This window comes from Apiospora aurea (genome assembly GCF_038362705.1).
Source record: "Apiospora aurea strain CBS 24483 chromosome Unknown utg000001l_segment0_segment0, whole genome shotgun sequence".
NCBI lineage: Eukaryota > Fungi > Ascomycota > Sordariomycetes > Amphisphaeriales > Apiosporaceae > Apiospora > Apiospora aurea.
Genome location: NW_027117388.1, coordinates 7,587,882 through 7,606,215, shown reverse-complemented (window position 1 = coordinate 7,606,215; position 18,334 = coordinate 7,587,882). Strand labels below are relative to the sequence as shown.

At 45.8% G+C, this 18,334-nt stretch overlaps 5 protein-coding genes across 5 annotated transcripts; 1 reads left to right on the top strand and 4 right to left on the bottom strand.

Annotated features, from left to right (window-relative positions):
• Nucleotides 1–236: 236 nt before the first annotated feature.
• PG986_002334 (uncharacterized protein) lies at nucleotides 237–1,351 on the bottom strand (the record flags this gene model as incomplete). The annotated part of the gene is made up of 3 exons (XM_066838556.1): nucleotides 237–370; nucleotides 574–894; nucleotides 964–1,351. 3 exons carry the CDS (start codon nucleotides 1,349–1,351, stop codon nucleotides 237–239), a joined length of 843 nt encoding a protein of 280 aa, XP_066707449.1.
• Nucleotides 1,352–3,023: 1,672 nt separating this feature from the next.
• On the bottom strand, nucleotides 3,024–3,776 carry PG986_002333 (Scytalone dehydratase plus inhibitor; the record flags this gene model as incomplete). Its single annotated transcript, XM_066838555.1, has 3 exons — nucleotides 3,024–3,500; nucleotides 3,596–3,693; nucleotides 3,749–3,776. The coding sequence occupies 3 exons, from the start codon at nucleotides 3,774–3,776 to the stop codon at nucleotides 3,024–3,026; spliced, it is 603 nt and encodes a 200-aa protein (XP_066707448.1).
• Nucleotides 3,777–4,734: 958 nt separating this feature from the next.
• PG986_002332 (uncharacterized protein) lies at nucleotides 4,735–5,377 on the bottom strand (the record flags this gene model as incomplete). Its single annotated transcript, XM_066838554.1, has 2 exons — nucleotides 4,735–5,061; nucleotides 5,114–5,377. The coding sequence occupies 2 exons, from the start codon at nucleotides 5,375–5,377 to the stop codon at nucleotides 4,735–4,737; spliced, it is 591 nt and encodes a 196-aa protein (XP_066707447.1).
• An 846-nt stretch (nucleotides 5,378–6,223) lies between these two features.
• PG986_002331 (uncharacterized protein) lies at nucleotides 6,224–7,583 on the top strand (the record flags this gene model as incomplete). The annotated part of the gene is made up of 2 exons (XM_066838553.1): nucleotides 6,224–6,601; nucleotides 6,768–7,583. 2 exons carry the CDS (start codon nucleotides 6,224–6,226, stop codon nucleotides 7,581–7,583), a joined length of 1,194 nt encoding a protein of 397 aa, XP_066707446.1.
• Nucleotides 7,584–14,545: 6,962 nt separating this feature from the next.
• PG986_002330 (uncharacterized protein) lies at nucleotides 14,546–18,097 on the bottom strand (the record flags this gene model as incomplete). The annotated part of the gene is made up of 6 exons (XM_066838552.1): nucleotides 14,546–16,751; nucleotides 16,816–16,918; nucleotides 16,946–17,183; nucleotides 17,249–17,353; nucleotides 17,432–17,722; nucleotides 17,789–18,097. The coding sequence occupies 6 exons, from the start codon at nucleotides 18,095–18,097 to the stop codon at nucleotides 14,546–14,548; spliced, it is 3,252 nt and encodes a 1,083-aa protein (XP_066707445.1).
• Nucleotides 18,098–18,334: the final 237 nt, after the last annotated feature.

The following is an 18,334-nucleotide window of genomic DNA, read 5'->3' as shown; positions in this document are numbered from 1 at the left end:
CTTCTCTGTATCAATACACATCGTACACCCTGCTTGTATTATCTGAAAGTCACCAATCCACACACCAAGCCGTTGTAACCCAGCCGCATCTCTTGGAAAGGTCCCATCGCAGCCCGATGACCTTGAAAGCAGTTCGCCACGCTCCTTGCTCTACCAATATTCACCCGTTTTGCAATAACGCCAAGCGCGCCTACCGTCGGAGTTCGTCTAGATCCCTTGGCCAAAATCAAACCGTTTCAGTCGTCGTCATCGTCGTCGGATAGGAGGTCGAGCTGGGCGATCCCGTCATCCCGGACACTCTCCTTGACCTTGACCTTCTTCCGCGAGGGTCCTGCGCCGTGAACTCCAGCCCGCGCATCATCGGGGTTCTCTCGCTTGACATTTATCCAGTAAGTCTTCTAGTTTCGACGGGTGTAAGAGCTCGAGAAGATCTAGCATCTCATCTCTCGACATGCGTTTTAAAGGCTTGGGCGGCGGCTTCGGTCGCTGCAAGACGTTTGCCTGATAGAGGCCCTCAGTAAAAGTAGATGGTGAGCAGGATATCAATAACGTTGGGTCATGGCACGGCCTTACCTTTGTTGTGGTACCGGAACTCGAAGATGAAGAAGGGGCGGTCTCGCCCATTGCAGAATATGTCTTCTTGCTTCATGTCAGCCCCATCCGGCTTCTCGGACACGTTCGTCTCGTATGTGCTCATCGTGGTCAAGAAAGAATCCTTCAAGATCTTCTTGGACACCTCCTTCGTGAGGGAGGCACTCGGTGCCTCGCCGTAATCCTCGCGCTTCTTGATGGCCGATTTCGACATGCGGAAGAAGTAGGCTCGGATGAGTCCCCAGGTCTTGGGCTTGGAGGTGCCATCCTCGAGCGCCTGATCGGGTGCGTCGTAGTCCTCAACTAAGATTGACCCCATAGTCAGCTCAAGTAATAATACTGCAATGAAAATGTTAGTGTGTCGCCACTTACCGACTACAATGTCGCTGAATTTGAAGTAGTGATCATGCCACTCTCCCTCGCCATCCTTCGAATCGAAGCCTTCCATCTTCGTGATCCACGGCTGTCCTTGGCTTTCTTTGGTCTTCGGCTCGTGCAGGACCTCGGAGATATGTGTGTCAACTCCGAACTGCAGTCCCAGGTGATCGCATCTTCTATTGAAGGGTGATTCCTTTTTGGCGTGGACGGAGAAGTATTTGCCATGAATGGCTTCGATGTACTTGACAAGACGAGGGACATCCTTGTAATCTTCGCGTATATCGGAGTCGTCGGCTTGGGTTGGCGCGTTGTACTCCATGGCTCTCTTCCCGTCGACTTCTACCCAGCATGTAAGTCCCTTGGGGGCTTCAGCGGGTGCCATGTTTGAGTATCCTGGGCTGACGAATTATGAATTAAAGAATTAATGTAGGGAACAAGAACGATGTGATACGTTGAAGGAGTGTGGCGTGATAACGCCAAGAAACGATTTGCAACGATGAGAAATTAGACGCCGCCCGTAGGTGATGTAACCTTTTGATTAACGTGTCAAAACCCGTGAGGGAGACCGATTTGATTCCAGGTGTTTGATCGAGTTGTGGACGAAGTTGGTGGGAGAGGCAAATGTGACGAGGTTGAAATGTTGTTGAGTCCAAGGCGTGAGGGACGTTTGAACCTGAGAAGTGAAAAGGGTATCAATGTTTGGAGGATGGAAGATGTGAAAAAGGAACTGGCAAGAGATGAAAACCAATGACAAGAAGTTAGAATGTTGTAGGTGGTGAATCGGAGGGTTGAAGTACGTTTGGTTGTTAGAAAAGAGAACCGCGCTTTAGGGAAAGGCAGCTGTGAAGAATTCATTGCCAACCTTGGCAACCGAGCAGTTGCAGGAAGCTTTCCTTCAATCAGCCATTTTCACCTCCCGAATTGCCTACCAATTTGCAAAATTTGTTCACTTGCCAAGTTGGTATTGTGAATACGATATGTCTCATATACGGTGAGTCGTGTGGCAACGTACCTGCTTCTTGTTTCCCAGCCCAAGAAGTGTAAGGCGTCATATCCCTTCTCTCGGCATGGCATGGGTGAGTTCGAGGTGCAAAATCACTCTCGTTCACCATTCCCTCTGCAGTGGAGCTCTCGTTCATCTTATAGACGAACAGGCGAAGGGTGCCGTGGTTCTTGGATCGCAGGCGCTGTTTCTCCAGGTCGTCCGATGGGATACTACCAGACTCGGCCGCTGATATGTCAGCCATGAGCCCTATTTGGTGAACAGGGAGTAGACATGCAAGTGCGGAGACAAGAAGTTACCTACTTATTTCCAGTTCCCCGAAAGTAAAGGCGTATTTGATTGCCGTCGCCGGAGCTCATCACATGTTCGTGAGAATATCCCAGTGGGCACTGAAGGAGTTCACGTCGAATAGATGTCGTAGCGGAGTGTACATACTGCCGTACTGGGCTTGAATGGTGAGGTGGTGGCACCCGGGTTGAAAGGGGGCCCTTCTGCGGAAGTGCAACCCGAACGGTTCGCCGGCTCTTACTACGACGTAGCCGACGACGCACGGAACATTCTTGGCGTACATGGTCACGGTAAAGGAGTTTCCGGTCGTCTCAATTCCAATTTTGCAAGTGTTGTACTCTCGAAGTCTCCGTCCCTCCACTGCGGTCATTGCCTCTAGACCAGGTAGGATCGCCATGATTTACTCGATTCCTCGATTTTCAGTGAGATTACTTGATTTTCTTGGTGCAGAGTCGTTAAATAAAAAGAGACCCTCCAGCTAAAAGAGCATTCCTTGTGTAAACGTCTTGTCACTGCCACCCTCGTGATTCAGCTGGAATCATCTAGGCTTTGATCAGCATGGCTCTATGGTGGAAAAAAAAAAAGATTAAAAAAAGGAAAAAAAGAAAAAAGAAAAGAAAACTCTTTGGGGTGCTTGCCCAAGAAATAAACGAGACATGACATTTTAAAGACACGTACGTGTACACAGCAAAAAAGTAAACAACTGTGAAGACATATTTATTGAAAAATCTACGTAGTATACAAGTAGCAACAGCCAGACCCCCTAAACCATAGAGACTGAAACGCGCTCCTGCACCTTATCCGCCCCAGTCGCAGCCGGCTGCAAGCAATCCACGCTCTCCGAGACGGGCTGCTCTCCCGCCTCCTCCTCGCCGAACTCGTCGCGCCCGCCGGCAAAGACCTTGTCAAAGTCGTACTCGAACCAGCGGATCTGGGGGTCGAGCCCGGCGAACTTCCAGACGCCGTCCACCTTGCGGTACCAGTGCGTGTTGGTGCTGTGGGCGTGGCCCTTGACGGCGACATCCTTCCTCGAGGCGTCGGTGTAGCGCTGGTGGGGGACGCGCAGCTGGTGCGTGCCGACGACCTCGGTGTCGCTGACCTTGGTCCACTTGCTGCCGCCGATGAAGTGCTGCGTCTTGAGCAGCGGGTCGCCCAGCACCGCCGGGTTCGAGATCATGGCGATGAACTCGTCGGCCGGCATGGCTTCCCAGATCTTATCGAGGAAGGAGCGGTAGTCAATCTGGAGGGCGGGTTAGTCTGTGTGGCCCTGAAGAAAGCGAAAATTATCATTGCCCCCATTTGGGAAGCAGAGCAGATGAATGGACAAAGACATACTCGGAGAGTAGGGGCAATGCATTTCCTCAGTCTGTCCCAGTCCTTGGTGTCGTAGCTGTCGGCCCACTCGACCAGGCAGGCGTTGAGGCCGAGGTAGTCTGTCGAGTTGTTAGCAATGAGTCTAGAAACAAGACGTTGGGAATACTGGCTAACCGTCAAAGGTGATGCTTCCGTTAGCCATGTTGATGGTATTCAAGAGTTTACAAATGTAATGCGATGTCGAATATGGTTGTTGATCTAGACTATGTAGTGAGAATGGCTACACGAGAGACAAGGATGGGTGGGAGTGCCACCTATATATTCGAGCGAAACGTATGCTCTGACAAGAACCGGAACCCCGATGTAAGGGCGATGGATGGTCCGGCCTGTGCGCCCCACTGGCCACTGGCTCAGGCGCCCACGATCGGCCGGCCCCAAGACAATTTGGACCCATTCGCCGGACTACCCCAACTACCATCACGGACCTCATCCCTGCGTCGCAGCTCAGCATGTCAGCCTATTGTTAGTCAGAGTGCATGGCCAGTCTTTTCCGTTCATTTGAGAATACCAGCTGAAAAGAACCAGTTGAGAAAAACGAATTATTGACATGGTGAAGATTAGGCAGTTTGGCGCTTGGTATCGATCCTACATTCCTATTTATAGTTAGGAATACGCTGTCGCACCTCCCGGGGTTAGCCCTTTTTCCGGATTCGATATCGCGCGGTTATATACCCATATTTTTATTTAAATATATTATTATTATTTTTCTTTTTATAATACTATCTAAGTATTTTATTAAACCGTTAAGTGGCTTAAACTTAAAACTGTACGGTAATATAACCTAATCCCGCGCCTCGTTTATGTCACCCCCGTCCTGGCTTCGTCGATAATAAGGACGAGCAGGCATGCGGCTTCCTCATGGACGAAATGCCAATAGCAGTACCAGATAGGGGGAAGGCCACGCTACATCGACGGCATTGAAAGAGGGTGCGTAAGTACCATCACCACCACCCACCGACGTTGTATATGGCTTCTCATCAGCAACAGCTTCATCATTATCACCCCTTTTCTGCCCATAATTAACACTTCTACTCGTTTCACCCCCACTTCATTCTCTTGCTCTTCATCTACCCCAGACCACCGGCATCATGCGACCCGTCTCAGTTCTCTCGCTCGCCCCTGGCGCCGCGGCCCCCAGTTCGCCTTCCCCCCCGCTCTTCAAGCGCGACCAGGGCAGCAGCCGCAGCAGCTCCCTTGAGGCACGTGTTGCTGCCAACATCCTCCCTGCCGACGGCCAGACCCTCGTGCTCGACGATGGCGCCGTGAACTGCCCACCGTCCCGAGCAGGAGCTGGATCCCAGTCGTCCCGCCATGACCCCGGAATACGTCTTCGTGCTGGAGTGCACGGAGAACGGGTTTCGTGGGTATTGCCTCGTCTTCGACACCGCGCCCGGAAAGTGCGGGAAGTCTACACCCCCTATCTGCTTCTTTGGTGAGAGTAAGAGATCCGCTTCTAACATCTGGGGTCCAGTGTCATACTTTGACTTCCACTCGGCCACCACGACGGCGATCAGCGATGCTTATAACGACAAGATGGTGTCGCTGTCGATCAACGCCGGGGGAAGTGGCCAGTTCTACAAGTATGTTACCTCTTCGTCTCTGCGCGTCTTCTCGGCCTTTCATGTGCTGATCCAGGGATTTTGCATCATCATCATCAGGTACAATGGCTGCAACGACAAGGGCGATGATCGCGGCCTCACTTCGTCGTAATCGGTTGCCTTGCCCCAGCGATGCCCGTACCATCAAGTATTACAAGGAGATCACCTAGTGACGTTGCTAGGATGCGCCGGAGCGGGTCGACTCATCTTGTTCCCAACCCGATGGATCCCGACGGCCCAAAACGGCCGCACTGGAGCTATAGTGAGCGAGCGAATAATCTACGAGAGCGCGTGTGGGTTGTCGCAGCTATGGATGGATCCACGAGGCTGTACACAATTGACATGACAGAGCCCATTTCACACACCCTGAGCCTCACTATTATCTAACCTAAAGGCATAATATGAATAATTAGCACCCTCAATCACCGAGTTGGCACGAAACCACGAGAAACGAGACCGGGTTGAGACCGTCCTTGTTATGTATGGCACATCGGGATGGATAAGTGGCGGGTCGTTGGTCTAACCATCTAAACCCGCACGGGGCAATATATGTACGTAGATAAGATCTTTACCAGGGTCTCATTGGCTTGCGAAAGCGGCTACGAGGAAACATTGCACCGCAACCCGCATTGTTGCAGGAGGCGGGAAGAGACCCAGTGCGATATCGTCATCGTCTATCATACCCCTTCCCCGCACCGAGCAGCACGTACTAGGGCGCATGTCAGATTCTGACCTCACAAGCACATGCCAAATCGCTGCGGGGCTTGCTAAAAGATTACGGCTTATGACCCATCTTGCGTCTAGTGATTACTGTTGGGGATGCCTCCAAGACGTACGTGCTCCGTTAGCGGCTGCATGGGCGGGATGCAAACCGCAACGGCCGGTCCCGATGTCTGGCGCGGGGGCATCAAGACCCTCCGTTACAACATGCATGTCTTTACTAGGACGCTTCATATTCACGGTGGATGTGCTTTGCGGCCTCCACACGACGATGAACAGCCCCCCGAGAATGGACATGGAGGCCTGGGAGCCCCAGAAGCCGCAGCGCCACCACCACCAACAACCCCACTACCATCACCAGGCACGCCAGCGCCAGCGCCCGCCTCGACCCCGACACCAGCAGCGGCAGTGCTTGCCACCACCGCCATCAGCGGCCCGAGCGAGGAACGGCGGCGGCGGTATCTTGCGCAACACGGGCGCCTGGCACCCTTCCGAGGATGAGCGCCTCCTCGCGGCCGTGGCCCAGCACGGCGGCCGCTGGACGGTGGTGGCGGACAGGGTGGGCACCCGGACCGGCGACCAGTGCGCCAAGAGGTGGAAGGAGAACGTGAACCCGGAACTGGATCACAGTCCGTGGACGCCCGAAGAAGTGAGTACCGCTGTTACACTTGAACCGCTTGCACGTCGAAGCCTCCGCCTATCCCTTTCTCTTAGGACTCTATCCTCGGATGCTTCTTAACCATCGCGTCTGTCTCTCTCTCCCCCTATCCTGTCCCAGCCGCTTGACCTGGTGGGAGACGGGCTGGCTAACGCAGGCGTTCCCACCGCACCGCTTCCCCCGCCAAAAGGAAGAGCGCCTCCTGAGCCTGGTCGAAGCCTACGGGCACGCATGGAAGCTGATAGCCAACAACTTCCTGGAGGCGCGCCCGCCGCTGGCTCTTAAGAACAGGTACTCTCTGCTGATGCGTCGATTCATGCGTCAGGAAAGGCTTTGTAAGCAACAACCGCCACAACAACCGCCGCCGCCGCCGCCGCCGCCGCAGCAGCAGCACCGGCGTCCACCTCGGGAGCAAACAGACCAAGAAGAGAAACTGCAACAACAACAACAACAACAACAACAACAACGACAGCCGTTGCAAGCGGTTATCGTCGATGGAGGCGGCGGGGTCAACATGGCGCCGGGCACCACCGAGCCCGAGGCCGCCGCCACCGGCTGGCGAGGGTCCGACGACATGATCTCGCAGCTCGCCACGTGGGGCGAGAGAAACGTCATGTGGCAGCCGCAGCCCTCTCTGCTAGTGGGCGACGGGGACTTGGATCCCGTACCATCCGCCACAGCGGCCAACGACCGGGTCAAAGTCGACGAGATCGCCGCGGCGTCCGGTTTGTTGCCCGACCTCGTGCAGGGTAGTAGCAGCAGTGGCTGTGGCGGTGGCGGCGCTGGCACACCGCCAGGGAGCGGGGATGGGGACGGGGACAGAGGCGGGGGCGGCGTCGAGTACGCCGTCACGTGCCGGCGCGACAAACTCAAGACGCTGGTCAACCACCTTCTGGACGTCGCCATGCTGGAAAGCAGGGGGCGGGCGGCCGAGGACGACAAAGTGACTGTCTCGCTGAGGTTTAAGGTTTGATGCCTGTGGGAACGGGGGTGGCGTTTCGTGCTATCGACCACCAGACGTCCCGGGCATGCAACTCGTTGTATACGAGATGAATAGGACCTCATTTAAACTATACTTGTTCCTCTTTGCTACGTCCTTTTATACTTAAACTCAAAATAGAATCGAATCTGTGCCTTTCTCGTCCCCGCCTGTTGGTAGTATAGAGGAGTTGTGTTTACGTTTTTAATATTCCTTACTCTCGCAGTGTTATATCGCAATCGTAACTCGATTCTTTTTATAGTATTATTATAATATTAGGTCCCTTTTAACCCTTTATATACTATCGTTTTATAAAGGGCTAAATAATTTAAGCTCGATTATTACGTTTTTATATAAATAGTTTAACGTAATCCACGGTTTAATTAAATATACGGTTTAATTAAATACTTTCTTTTAATTCTATATAATTTATATTTTATACCTTATACTTTTATTACTTATAATAGTAAATTAATAAAAAGAGAACGATATATAATTAACGCTTTAAGTGTTTTAAAGAAACCTTAAATTACGCGTATAAATTATAGCGTAAATATATAATATCCCCTATATAACCTTACGTTATCGGTGTTATAGTAATATTTTATAATAAAATATATAATCGTTAATATAAAAGCTTATAAATTTCGAAGAGTAATTAATCGTATGTTATAATATATGTCACAGTTGCAGCAATTCGGGAGGCAAGGCTACAGGTTATTGCTTTATTGTGGAAAACCGAAAAAGATGGGGAAAGAAGGAAAAGGTCCAGCCTTGCCGGGACGATTTCCTTATCTAAATAGGTGGGGAAAAGTCAGGTGGCGCTCGGGCCATCTCTCGCATGCCCTTGCCCCACTCTGGTTGGCAAGGCCACCAAAGGCCTGTTCTAAGGTGCGCCGTAGCAATATATAATTAATTTAAATTTACGATTATTTCCGTTTTAAATAAATAATATTAAAGATATAGCGAATAGATTATTTAATTTATACGACGTAAGACGCGTCGGCGTTAATTAAGTTTTTAATTTTATATAACGATAATTAAATCTCTAGATATATTTTAACCGAAAAATCAATTATTAAAAAGCTTTTTACGAAAATATCGACGTATATCGTACGTAGTTTACTTTTATACGGAATATAATTAATAAATACACAATTTAAAAAGAAAATATATATAATTTTAACGAAATTAGGTTTTTTATAAATTAAATCTTATTCGAAATAATTATAATTACTTTTAATTAACGTAGAAAACTTAAAGTAATATAATAAAGGAACCGGGAATAAGTTATAATAATTTAAAGCGTTAAATTATACGGTTACGTTATCCCTTTATATATTATCTTTACCGGGAAAACGTACCTTTTTTTAATACGAAAATAACCTATTATTAGAAAATTAGGTAATCGTAGTTATTAAAAATAACTAGATTACGAATAAAAAAAAGCGAGGATTAAATTTAATACTTTAATAAATATATAAAATTTTATATAAAGGGTACTTACCGCTTATTAATTTTTAACGGTTATAAGAACTATTACTTAATAGCTTTCTAGCTTTATTACAAAAAAACTTAATTATTATACTTTATATACCTTTTTATTTATTATATAAACTTTAGCCTTTTAATATTAATTGTTTTCGTGCGTTAAAAAAGGTATACGGGAAAGAAATTAAAGGTTTTATACGGGCGTATATTACTTATATTTTAAAGGAGGACTTTTTATTAGCGTTTTTAAAAGTATTCTAGGTGATTTTTATTATTTTAAATATATAAAGAGGCTTTTAAGGAATATGATTCGTTTTATATAATCCGGAATATATTATTTTATAATTAAATATAAAGTTACGTACTTTAATATTTCTAGGGATGTCTTTCGGCTTATCTATTCCTTAAAAATTAAAGACCTTAAATAACTCGATTAGAGCTTAATTTTAAACCGAATACGTTCGAAACCGTATTATACGGTATTAAAATAGCTTTTCGACGTCGATTTTAATTAAACTTAATTAAATTATAAAATGTATAATATAAATAATGTATCGGTTCGTTTTTTTAAAGGGTAAAGTGATTATATTACGAGAAATAAATAAAATATTTAGCCGGTATTATCGTATAAAAAAGAAACGATTATAAAATAAAGAATTATTTTATATATAAACTAAAAAAAGATTTATAGTTTTAAAAGAACGTTAATAAATAATTATAAAATAAATCGTACTGAAATAATAATCGTATAAAAAGGTTTAAAATAGTCACATAGCGCCATCGGCAGTATATGCGAAATTAGCTAGTCAGGTGAAATCAGAATATATTAAGCTGGAGAAAAAAGGAAGGAAGGAAGGAAGGAAGGAAGGTCAGCTCTGATGCGGTGCGAAAGGTAAGGTAGTGATGTGTGGGGTTAGGGTGGAGCTCTAATAACGCCGACTAATCAAACCACGTGCATCGGCCTTAGTGTGGCCTAGCTACGTGACTAAAATACACTTATAACGCTATAGAATTTACGGAGAGCTCGGGTATAATACACGCATTTATTAAAATAATATAGAAGTATTTAAAAAGGAGGATTCCGATTAATTTTAATATATTAAATACGTTATAATAGAATTAATTTATATTTCGTTATACTAAGCCTTAAAAAGTATTTAATTAGACCGTGTATTTAATAAAACCGTGGATTATATTATTTATTTATTAAAGAAACTTTTTAACGCTAATTTTAAATATAATAAATTAAATAATAGAAAATATAATTAAAATAGTTTATAAAATAACCTTTATACACGATAAAATATATAACGTGGTTTACTCCTACGCGACGTATATTACTTAACGATGCACCTTTTTTATTTCTCAACCTTTTTATATAAATTAATTTAATTATAACGCTTAAAATTAATTAAAACTACTCGTTATCCGATTCTTCGTTTAATTTTATATTTTTTTATATATTCGCGTATTATAATTTATTTTACTATAAATATTATAGCGCTTTTTACCGGTCGCCCTTCGTTTTAATGAACCTTTATTTTTATTTTTATCGGGCGTTAAACGTTTCTTTTTTACTTTTTTGTTTTATAGCTATTACGATTTCTTAATAGTAAAGGCTTTTTTAAGCTAGATTCGCGATTTTTTAGCTTTCCGGCGTTTAAAAAGTGTTAAATTAGCCTCTTTTAATATATATATTTTATTACGTATAAGAGTTATTTTATAGGCTATTTTAATTATATTTTTCGTTATTTAGTTTACCGTATTTAAAATCGGCGTTAAAGAGCTTTTTTAATAAGTAGACACCTTTTTTTAATATAAATAGAATACTTAATTATTTATTAGAGGTTAAACGGCGTTTAAAGGTTATAAGTATTAGCTGTCCCTAAACGAAATAAATTAAATATAAGTGTTTAAAGACGTATATTTAGTTTATTAATTACCTCGTTAAGGTTATAAGGTATTAAATTAAATGCGTTAAATTTAAATTTAATATTAGCTTCTATAAAAATAATAAAATACGCGGCTTTAAAAGCGATAAAAAACTCGAGTTTAATAATATAGTTTATAAAAACCTTAATAAATAGCTCGATTTCTTTTCGAATAAATACGTTTTAAAAGCGAATAAAGTATTATATTAAAGAATTAGAATAAGTGTAATAAATAAAGAGGTATATTAATAATAATAATATTATTATTTTAATAATATACTTCGAATTCGATCGAAATATAGCTTTCGTAGCCATTGAAAATTAAGAGGCGATAGCGACCTTTCGTTTACGATTTAATATATTTATCGAAATATTTAATTTAATTTAAACTTATTTTATTATTAATTTAATTATTAAAAAGTCGGCTTAATTATTTAATCGCCCGGTAAATCGGTTTCGCGGGATTAATTCGCGAGGTAATATTAACTTTAAACGATTAAAAACGGCGGAATATATTAGCCTTATAAATTAATATATTTAATCGCCGTTACTTATTCCCGATTATTAGGCTAAACTAATTTCGCTTTTTTACGCCGCTCGGCGCGTATTATAACGAGTATTAACTCGATTATATTTATTATAAAACCGGTCTCGTTAAAATTTTAAATATCCTCGTTAACGATCTCGTATTTCGCGTTTATATTCGCGATTAGCGTAAACTAGGTAAAAATAACTTTAAAATCTTTATATAAAACCTTTTAGTAATTATACCGACGATTTATTTTAATTTTTAAATCCGGGTTACGGTTAATAAAGCGCCTAATTTAATATTTACCGACGCGGTCGCCGCCGCGTAACGCGGTAAAAAAATTAGCTATATTTTTTACACTAATAAAATCGAGAAACATCCCTCGAATATTTAAATTAATTATATATTTATGAAATACCTCCTTTTTAATTAAATTTATTTTACGTCGTTTCGGTCAAATTTCGGGTTTTAAAGTTCGACCGTAAATTTAATAACGTAAAGTTAATTCGGATATATTATAAGTTTTTACTACTATTTTTTAATTTATTTAATTCGGTCCGTTTCGTATCGCTTAAATTATTAAAACTATCCGATTTTTTAGGATTAATTAAACATTATAATTATAAAAGTATTACGCGTTAAAGTTTAATTATATTAAAATTAAATTAAAGTACGTCGTTAAGTAATATACATCGCGTAATAATAAACCACGTTATATTTTTTTAAAATTTTATATTTATTAATTATATTTCGTATAAAAATAAATTACGCGTAATACGCGTCGGGATTTTTATAAAAAATTCTTTAATAATTAATTTTTTAATTAAAACCCGTTCGGAAATTTAATTATTATCGTACGAAGTTAAAAGCCTAATTAATACCGGCGCGTTTCGCGTTACGTAGATTAAATAATCGATTCGTTATATTTTTAATATTACTTATTTAAAGCGGAAACGATTACGAATTTAAATTAATTATATATTATAGGATTAATTATTTTTCGAAATTCGTAAACTTTTACGTTAACGACTACGTATTTCGTCGTAAAATACTACCGCGATACCGGTAACGTAAAATTATATAAAGGATATTATATATTCGCGCTACGGCTCGTACGCGTAATTTAAGGTTTTTTTAAAGCGTTTAAAGCGTTAATTATATATCGTTTTTTTTATTAATTTATTATCGTAAATAGTAAAAGTATAAAGTATAAAATATAAGTTATACGGAATTAAAAGAAAATGTTTAATTAAACTATATATTTAATTAAACCGTGGATTACGTTATTTATATAATATTATAATATAAACGAAAATTAATATTGAATTCGAATTTAAATATATTATTAAATAATAAAATCGAATTAATACTTAATATTATATTAATTATGTAACGCTATTAGTAATATATACGCAGTTAATTAATTAAGTAAAATTAAAATATATTAAGTTAAAAATAAAAAGAAAGGAAAAAAGTTAATTTTAATATAGTATAAACAGTAAAGTGTAATATAATATAGAGTATCGTATTAAGTAATTAAGTAAATTACGTGTATTAGTTTTAAAAGGGTTTAATTACGTGATTACCCCTTTCTTTTTAAAAAGCGCGCTTCGAGTTTTTATTTTAGGTTTTATTATTTAATTATATTGTATAAATTAAAGTTATTTTTAATTAATTAAATTTAAAATCTTTAATCTATTTTAAATTAGTTTTTATTAAAATAACATTTAATAAAATAAAAATTAAGATCATATAAAGTTTTTACGATTATATTTAATTTCGTATTTATTGGTATTAGATTAAGGGCGATAATAACGTTAACGAGTTCTTTATCGGATTATTTATTTTTGCTTTATTATTTAATTAAAATATTAGTTAAACTAAAATTTAAATAAGAAACGAAAAAGTTTAAGTAATAGAAATTATAGTATAATTAATCGGTTTAATAATTAAATAAAAAAGCGTTTATATTTAAAATAAAAAATAAGTAAAAAATAAAGCGCTATTTTTTATAATCCTCGAATTTAATTCTTATTATTTTTAAAATCAAAAACCTTTTTTAATATTAAATAACTATTATAAACTTATATTAATATTTATACTTATATATTTTTATAATTAAATATTAAGGGTTTCTTAGTTTCTTATATAATAATATTAATAAAAACTTTACCCTTATATCGATAGTTTAAAGATAAACGCTTACGCCGGCGTCAGCTACTATCAGCGCCCCCTGGGCGAGGACTAAGGACGGTACTGGCTTCTCTGTGACGAGACATGCATGACAGCCGCGAAGCGCTTCATGGAAGCCCGCATCGAGGATATTCCTGTAAGCATGTGGCTCCATTCCTTCCCCAGTCGGTTTGAAACCCTCGACACACATAAGATGAAAAGCCGACTGTGCCCTTGAGGGACCCTCCATATTGGCTATGTCCCCGGATCCCGTGCAGTAGCCGCCGTCCGCGATGATCGTGGCTAGATGGGTCCAACCGCCTCGGACTAATTAGTCTGCATGCCCCGGGTGACTGCATTTGCATGTATACTAAGTAGCGACATATACATGACTCAACCAAAAAAAACGTTGGGGGTATTCCACTGTTGGAAAGCCCGAGTCAATTGCTTTGCTTACCCAGCCAGTTCTGAAGGGGTCATGCCAACGTTATAATGACCCCCTCTGTCCATCTCAAGATTCAGATCAAACTGTTATACTACGCTGCCCAGCCACGAGGACTGATACATCGGATAAAGCCGCCTAGTGTCCCCCATAGAAATAATTGAACCCATGCGATGTTAGGGAGGGTTAGTTTGCTCGTATTCGCACAAGATTGGCACGTTTCGTACTTCGCGCGACCGTACCAGAATGGAAGCGAGCGGTGAATTATGATAGCGCAACTCTACAGTCTGCCGTCTCAAAATGGTATTGCCAGTAAGGCACCAGCAACGTGTCGGACTGTAACCTCCGTCCGATAAGAAGGACCATCGTATTACAGCCTAGCTCTGTTCCATTAGAATCCCCATTGCCTGCACCAGTGCCTCATTAACTCGGGCGTGATGGCCTGAGACCCTCTCATTGCTCCGTGGCACTCGTTCGTTCGAGCCATGGCGAAGACCACGTTTGGAGATGCCGGGTCGGCTACCATGGACCGGTAGGTGTCGATGAGCTTGAGGCCCGGATTGCCCAGTGTTGTTTCTGCTTCTCCATCGCCATCGGCTTGACTCGCTTCCAGCCTAGCAACCCACTCCCGAAAGCTGACGACATCCTGAACGCGATTACCGTAAAAGCCCCGAACGGCGGGCAGTAGGTCTTGCCAGGTTGTTGACGAAGGATTCACACAATGGAAATAGCCATGGGTCTGTTCTTCGGCGTGCATGGAAAGTCCGCTTTCCACCCCGCAAGAGATCTCCGCCACCAACTTGGCAACTCGCTCCAGGGGCACCCAGTCCACCCTGTTGGCTCTTCCTAGATCTCCCGGCAGTGCCGAGAGGTGCAGGCTGCTGGCTATGATACTGGGAAGCCACTCGTTCGCGTTCCAAGGCCCTCCAGACTCCGACTCCGACTCCGACCCAGCAATCTGACCGATGCGGATGGAGGCGGCCGGGAAGTCACAAACGATGCCCGCGTCCTCCAGGATCAAGCTTCCGAGCATCTTGCTACGGCCGTAGCCGTTGCTGGGCAAGCTCCATTCTTGGATTCTCTGCTCTGGTACTGGGCCGTGGCTCGGGTCCCATTTGTCGGCCGTGGATACCGACGAGAGGAACAGCACTGCCACACGCCGGGCAGCCGCCGAGGCAAAGTCGCACAGGCGCCGGACGCCGCACAGATGGGGCTCGAAGGACTCGGTGGAGAGGTTGAAGTTGACCGGCCAGGCGCAGTGGATGACGCGGGCCACCTCCACGAGAAGCCGCGAGTACACGTGGTCCGGGAGGCCAAGCCGGGCTTCTGACACTTGCATGTGGTGAAACTCCACCCTGTCAAGATCGAGCCCGGCCGAGCCCCTTGCCTTCATAGCTTTTACCTGTTGCTTGCGTCCTCCGTCTCCGGCTCGGTTGAGACAGACGACTCGGGCGACGGTGGGGCTTCGCAAAAGCCGGTCTAGCAGTTCGGCTCCCAACGTGCCGGTTGAGCCGGTGAGGAGGACGACTTGGTTATCCCGTGGCGCTTCAGGGCGTTTTGGTACATCGCTTTTGCCCAGATCGCGGGTGTACCGCTCATACAACGACCGCATGACGTCCACCTCTCGACTCTCTGCATCTGCGTCTTCGAGGGTGGCTCCGTCCCCTGGCCCGAACACGAGTCCCCGTACGTATCCCGATAGCCGCCCAGCGGTCGGGTGATTGTATATCCCTCTGCTCACGTGCGACAAGGACAAGCCGGAGTGCCCGGCCGCCTCTAGGCCGGCCCGGAGCTTCCGGGCCGCGTTCAGCACCTGGAGGGAATCCATGCCTGCCGAGAAAAAGTTGGTGTCGTGGTCCATGTCCGCTCCGCCCCTCATGTGCGGCATCAAGACTCGCACGATCCAGCGCCCCAGCGCCGCGGGGTCGCGATCAAGAAGGGGAAGTGGGCCGTCGGAAGGAAGCGCCCGCTCCGCCCTTTGGTACAGCTGCTCGATTTCCCGTGCGTGCGCCGCGAGGGTGGCCGCCCGCTGGACCGTCCCCTTTCCTGCCCGGCAGAATGCCTTGCCCGGGGCGGTTACGGCGACGAACTCCTTGGCCACCTGGCCGTGCGCGACGGTTTCCCGATTGGCCCGCGCGACCTGGGGCCACAGCTCCTCGATGAGCGCGCGCTCTTCCGACTCGCCGCAGGGCTGGGTGATGGGCTCGATCAGGAGGCCGGGCTGGAACCGGCTCGCCCCGGCCACGACCAACGCGCCCTTGACGGCGGGGTGCGCCTGCACGATGCCTTCCATGGTCACAGGGTTGAGCTTCTCCCCGTTGGAGAAGACGAGGATGTGGTCCGCTCGGCCGCGGTACTTCCAGTGGTTCGGCAGGGTCGGGTGCGGCTCGAAGAGGTCGTGGGTGCTGACCTCGTCGAGGTCGGGAAACGTGTAAAAGAAGCCCTGCAGGCCGGGGTGCTTGCCCTTTCGCACCACCACGAGCTCGTACACGTTTCCGCCCGCGGCCCGCCAGTCGCAACCGAACAGCTCCGAGTTGATGACGAAATACTGCCAAAGCTCGGGCCGTGTTTGGAAGTATAGGGGGAAAGGGGTAAATCTGGTCAACTTCCTCAGCCCGACGCCTCGACACCGCCGGGGAGGAGGGGAGCACCCCAACTTACTCGGTGGAGTTCAGTAGGTTGCATAGAACTACGCCGCTCCGCACTAAATAATCGCCGACGTCTCCTGCAAGACTGCCTAGAGCGAAGTCAATGGCACGCAACTCTGTTCAATTTGCCTGTGGAAACGTACCGCCTCCAATGGGAACCATCTTCAGCTTCCTGAGTGCGTCGAGGCCCTGGCTGTCCTGGCTCATCTCCTCTAGCACAGACGGCGGGAGGGCTGCCGACTCCACTTCTAGGTTTCTCAAACACTCGGTGGCCAAGTCGGCGGTGAGCGCCCTGTCTCCCAAGCCCAAGGCGACCGGGGTTTTCCACCAGATCACGCTGATGATGTAGACATAGAGAGCTGCAGCGTGGAACAGGGGCATCTGCCAGGGGGGATGAACAACGGTTCCGAGACTGCAAGCTACGACGCCAAACGTGACAGACTTACTGGGATAAAGTGTCGTTTGGATCCCTCCATCCAAGCACGGACCCAGTGCTGGCATCCTTGCCACTCGCCGAGGTTGTGGCAGGCGTCGCCAATAGCAATCATGCCCTGATCGCCAGTCAGCGGTGATGGCGCTCGTCAAGGAGACCAGTCCCCGTCGGCAACCACGACGGGCACCATACTCACGTTCCTGACTACGACGGGCTTGGGATGCCCGGTGCTGCCGCTGGTATGCAAAACGCACAGCGGGTCCCACTCGGCCTCGTCAAACGTCTTGTCGTACGGGAAGTGTTGAACGTCCGCCCCGCCAAACCAGGCCTCGCAGGGCTTGACTTCGACCACGGCCATCTCCCTCTCCCGCCTCCATGCGTCCGCGGCGGACTTGTACGACCCGTCACAGAAGAGGACGTGGCAGCCCGTCTCGGCGAAGAGCGATAGCTGGCCACCCGCGGCGTTCCTAGTGGACACAAACAGTGCCTGCTGGGTCAGCCTCTCTCTCTGGCTCTTTGGTAGTCACCGACCGCGGGGGCTGACAGCCCTTACTTGATACCCGGCCTTGACGGCCGACACCAGGAAGACGACGTATCTCGCATCTTGCGACCCAATGTAGGCGAGTGTCGGGAACGCGCCGTCGGGGGCTTTTCCGCAGGACTTGACGATCTCGTGGGCTTGGAGGCTGATGGCATCGGCATACTGCCGGAACGTGACTGACGTCCACCCGTCCTGGGGATTCTGCGAGCGCGGGATTTGGAAAGCCTCGCGATCGGGTTCGTCCCGGGCAAGTTGGTCTATGACGTTTGGGATCAGCCGGCGCCCGTATTGGGGACCTGCCGCTTCGTTGGCGCGGCCCATGTTTAAGAGCAGGGTTTGTAGTCAGTATTTGGGGTAGTATCCCAGCTGCATGCGCTTTGCACGGATTTCTATCGATTGCCAACTATGTGAATGAGTCGGCCGCTCCATATATGCCACATCTGACGAACCTGCTCCCAGTAGTGTTGGACGAACAGCAACACGTGATATCGCAATAGCCATACTGGTCGCCCCATTGCCGACATGAGAACGCGCCGCAGCTGCGGCAGAGTTGGAATG